At 40.4% G+C, this 5290-nt stretch overlaps 1 protein-coding gene across 1 annotated transcript in view; it reads left to right on the top strand.

Annotated features, from left to right (window-relative positions):
* Nucleotides 1-2493, top strand: part of Spry2 (sprouty RTK signaling antagonist 2) — a 4315-nt gene extending 1822 nt beyond the window's left edge. The window contains exon 2 of the mRNA XM_010622387.3: nt 1356-2493. Coding sequence (XP_010620689.1) covers nt 1407-2354 — 948 coding nt within the window. The 5' untranslated portion in view covers nt 1356-1406 and the 3' untranslated portion in view covers nt 2355-2493. The remainder of the gene's footprint in view (nt 1-1355) is intronic.
* The last annotated feature ends 2797 nt before the right edge of the window (nt 2494-5290 follow it).

Below are 5290 nucleotides of genomic sequence, written 5' to 3'. Positions count from 1 at the left end.
GCGGTTCTCCGGAGTGGGGGGAGTTTTAGTGGGGAAGGGGGGGCGGGGGAAGTGCGCTCCTGGGCTGCAGGACACGTTCCCTTCTGAGCCCCCCCATCCCCCGTCTGGGAGTGTACGCGGGGGTGGCGGGGCAGCCTGGCCCCCAAACAGCGTCATCCAGCCTGGAGAAAAGTCCCCGGGGGTTCTGGCTGTGTCCCACCTGCTGGGGACGGTGTTGGGGCGCAGATAGAGACGATAAAGGGAGTATAAGCAAAGAGAAACGTTGTCTTGTCTGCCATTCGATTGGAGGTGAGCAGATCCGGTTTCTACCTCTGCCTTGTTCTGAAGTGGGAGGCGTTTGTCACCTGCCTCGTTCGCTACAGCTCTTTTCTAAAAATCAGAGATTGGATAGAGGTCGGCTTTTACCTGTTTAATTTTATTTTCATGTAGGCTCGGGACATAGAGGCTAGTTTTGAAATCTAAAGGGACTGCAATTTAGGGGATTATGTGACAGAATGCTAGGTTTTTAAACGTGACACTTGAATTTGTAAAACTTCCTATTGGTATCATTTGGTCTATGTTCTCAGCCATTAATTTCTTAAAAAGTACAAAAGACATTTTATTTCTAAATCAGAACAAACTTTGGGGTACAGATTCTGAGGTGTTCTAGGCTATCAGGCTGTAGAATATGTGATTCTGAAATTGAAAATAAGTTCCTATCTTTTTGTTGCTTGTTGGATAATATGCTTTAGTGTTTTCTGGTACCTAATAGGATTTGAGGTGATTTGTTTTTAATCCTATAATTGTGTTACTAGATAGTTAAAATTTGCAGAGTTTGGAACTGACCCTGGAGAAATGCATGGCATTCATCCTGCAGAATGTGGAAAAGTTACAACATACTGGACAGGGCATATTGGAAGGGTGCTGTAAAGGCAGATGAAGAATTTTCTAGGCTGCCTTTATTGATGTTCAAGGCAAAAATGGCAAATTTAAACCAATTGTTTTGAAAAGGTAGCTCAATTTTTGAAAACGTTGGAAGCAGTTTTATGCTTCAGCATTGCTCTTGCAGTTTTTACGTTGAACCTGTACCGTCCAGACTGTATGTTTATTTGAATAAGGGATTGTTACTTAAGTGACTCAGACAAAGATCAGCCTTGTGTCACTGCACATCACGGGGTTGCAGAATTATCAGTGCCCAGCCCTAATTCTTACTTTCCAGTATGCGCCTTGATCATAAGTCTGTTCTTCTCTTCAGTGCTGCTTCCTTTCAAATTCCACCTCTAGGAGATGTGGGAAGCAGAGAGTCAGCTCAGGTGGGTGGGGAGTGGGCAGTACCTTAGAGAGTAAACCATTGTCTTTCCTCTTGGTTTCTCCAGGAGTGCAGATGTGTTCTAAGCCTGCTGGAGTGACCACACTTCCAAGGCCTGATGGAGACCAGAGCTCAGAGTGGTAACGGGTCGCAGCCTTTGCTGCAGGCACCCCGAGACAGTGGCAGGCAGCGTGGGGAGCCCGACCCCAGAGACGCCCTCACCCAGCAGGTACACGTGCTGTCTTTGGATCAGATCAGAGCCATCCGAAACACCAATGAGTATACAGAGGGGCCTACTGTGGTCCCCAGACCCGGGCTCAAGTCTGCTCCTCGCCCCTCCACCCAGCACAAACATGAGAGACTCCACGGCCTGCCTGAGCACCGACAGCCTCCCAGGCTGCAGCACTCGCAAGTCCACTCGTCTCTGCGTGCTCCATTGTCCAGGTCCATCAGCACAGTCAGCTCAGGGTCGCGCGGCAGCACAAGGACAAGTACCAGCAGCAGCTCCTCTGAACAGAGACTTTTGGGATCATCTTTCTCCTCGGGGCCACTTATTGATGGGATAATCCGAGTGCAGCCCAAATCTGAGCTCAAACCAGGTGAGCTGAAGCCTCTGAGCAAGGAAGATTTGGCCCTGCACGCCTACAGGTGTGAGGACTGTGGCAAGTGCAAATGTAAGGAGTGCACCTACCCGAGGCCCCTGCCATCAGACTGGATCTGCGACAAGCAGTGCCTTTGCTCGGCCCAGAACGTGATTGACTATGGGACTTGTGTGTGCTGTGTGAAAGGTCTCTTCTATCACTGTTCTAATGATGACGAGGACAACTGCGCTGACAACCCGTGTTCTTGCAGCCAGTCTCACTGCTGTACTCGGTGGTCGGCCATGGGTGTTATGTCCCTCTTTTTGCCTTGTTTATGGTGTTACCTTCCAGCCAAGGGTTGCCTTAAATTGTGCCAGGGTTGTTATGATCGGGTCAACAGGCCTGGATGTCGTTGTAAAAATTCCAATACAGTTTGCTGCAAAGTTCCCACTGTCCCCCCCAGGAACTTTGAAAAACCAACATAGCATTATTAATCCGGAATATTACAGTAATAAGGATTGTTCCTTTTTTCATTTTCTTTTTTTTTTTTAACACACAGATGCAACCAACTAAACAATTGTAATCTTGGCGCTGTTAATAGAGGGTTGGGATATTCTTTGCTGTTTGCAGTGAGATGCTTTTTGTCCTTTTGCCATTTTAACTGACACGCTTGTTAGAATCAGCTAATGGAGCTCAAAGTGAGGGGTACAGAACTTGGTGACCCACATACTGCATAAGCTAAAGCAAAAGACACTCCTAGGCAGTTTTTGTTTGTGAATAGTCTTTGCAAGATTTGTAAATTAGCAGATGACTTTTTTCCCATTGTTTTCTCCAGAGATAATGTGCTATATTTTTGTATATACAATAATATTTGCAACTGTGAAAAACAAGTTGTGCCATACTACATGGCACAGTCACAAAATATTATACTAATATGTTGTACATTCGGAAGAATGTGAATCAATCAGTATGTTTTTAGATTGTATTTTGCCTTACAGAAAGCCTTTATTGTAAGACTCTGATTTCCCTTTGGACTTCATGTATATTGTACAGTTACAGTAAAATTCAACCTTTATTTTCTAATTTTTTTCAACATATTGTTTAGTGTAAAGAATATTTATTTGAAGTTTTATTATTTTATAAAAAAGAATATTTATTTTAAGAGGCATCTTACAAATTTTGCCCCTTTCACAAGGGTGTGATAGTTGCTGCAAATGAGGGGTTACAGATGCATATGTTCGATATAAAATAGAAAATATATTAACGTTTGAAATTAAACTGAGCTGTTTGGTCTTATTTTACCTTTTTTTGTTTCTGGTGCAAGAAACTGCATTTCATGTTAAGGCTGGCATAGTTTTGAAATAGTTTTGCTTGTCTTTCAGATGATTTTTATCTTATGACTGCTGCTATAATGTAAGGTAGATTGGATGATTTCTTTTTTTTTTGAGAAGTAATTCTGCCTATCAAAAGAGAAATACCTGGACCCTTGACTGTATTTAATCATTTTAGAACTCATTCTTTGACTGTCTACTTAGATGGCTCTGCTTTTTCCATTGTTTTTGCAGATTTGTTGTCTTGCCTTTGATATGCCTATGTTATGCAAGGGTTTTTTTTTTTCTTTAATTGGAGCTGGTTTACTTAAGATTTCTCAAAAGATTAACAATTAGACATTTTTCTTAGCATACAATATGAAGAATGAATGCCTTGAAGATAACTCAAAACTAGAGGAACAAGTTTAGTTCAGCAAACATTTACTGAATGTTGTCTGTGTGTTGAGCATAGAACATACGTACACAGATCAGTTCTTGTAATTGAGGCAAAAAATGTTTTCTTAGCTGATCATGACTTTTTTCTAGTCTACTAGGTTTTAGGCACTGAAGATCATCACTGTTTCACCAAATTTCTTGTGTTAAAAAAGAGTAAACATTTTGATTTGGTTATAATATGCCATTTTGTCCAGTATTGGTGTTACAGGTCATCCCAAAGTAGGGCCACTTGAAGTCCTACCTTTTTTGATCCTATTATCTAGAACAACTTAAATTTTACTCTGGAAAAAAGATGCAGTGTGGCAACAGTGTGATTCGGAGTTGTCTTTTGGGAACAAAGAAACAGCAAGCTGCCACAAGCCCATCTTGACAAATATTAGGTTTTTTTAAGTCACTTGATTAGTCACTTTGTGGCTGGTGATTTTTTTTTTTTTTCAAAAGCACAACCTCTTGCCAAGAATCACCGGAAGTCTAGGAAATGATTTACTTGTCATTATTGTTTAATCTCTTGTTTCCTGTTCTCTTGGGTTAAAAGGCCTTAGAACAGGTTGTCTTCTGTTGTGTTTTAAAATTGGCTTTCAAGGAACCATCCAGTCTCCTAAGCTCATACACTGCTCTTAGAACCTTTGGTTCTTCTGAACGTTCTCCTGCAACACCAGATTAAATTAATTTAGAGATTATTTACTCTTAAGCTTCTTCCACTTCAGGATACTGAATGTTCATTCTAATATGCTTAAATTTCAATGCTGATGATCTAAGGAAGAATTAGAATGATAAAAAATAAAGCAGGGTTTCCTCTTCAGTGTAGTTTTCAGGACTTGAACAAAATTTCTGACTCGTTAGCTTTGCTCATGCATTTTTTTATATAGAAATTGTGAGAGTCAAAGTTTTTTCCTGAACTGAGTAAACAGTTTTCAAAGTGTTCTGTAGACAGATTGCAGCAGATGCCCTTGGGGTGTTTATTGAAAAGGTAGATTACAAACTTTTCCCCATACTTACTGAATCTCTAATGATGGTGCCTGGAAATTTTTGTATCATTCCACAACTGGTTTGTGCAGTCTAGAACTGCTAACCGAAGAATTGCTTTCTAATTTAGCTTTTTTCATTTTAATGTAATCTGAACATAGTCAACTGAGGTTACAAGAGGATTTGGTTTTGGTTTTTGTTTTTGTTTTTGGTACCAGGGATCAAACTCAGGACCTTGTACTTGCGAGGCAGGTGGCTGCACCACTGAGCTAAATCCTCGGCCCTAAGAGGATTTGGTATAAGTATGTAAGTCCCAGTGAAAATAATTTCTTTAAAAACAAATAAGAAAGTTTTCTCGGGAAAGCTCCCAGCCAATTATATGCCCAGAATATGAAAAGTTAAATGTTTATGACTAAATAGATTGAAAACACCCCTAGGAAACAAGCACATGTGAGGGATAAACAACCTCAAATTCTCAATCTCTGAAGTTGGAAATTCATATCATTAAAGTATTGAGTTTATAATCCAGCAGGCTTTGTGTTGATATCAGATTGAAAGTGTAATGATACCGCAAATATGACTGCTAAATATTTAGGGGAAATTTAAGAAAATTACTGTTTCTTTGCTTTTTTAGTTTTTTAAACCTGTACACATTCCATATTGGAGATTCATTTAAGAATTACAATTTG

This window comes from Fukomys damarensis, unplaced genomic scaffold (assembly GCF_012274545.1).
Source record: "Fukomys damarensis isolate Sample0158 unplaced genomic scaffold, DMR_v1.0_HiC HiC_scaffold_6, whole genome shotgun sequence".
Classification (NCBI taxonomy): Eukaryota; Metazoa; Chordata; class Mammalia; order Rodentia; family Bathyergidae; genus Fukomys; species Fukomys damarensis.
Note: the sequence above shows the minus strand (reverse complement) of the source record. Positions and strands in the feature narration are given on the sequence as shown.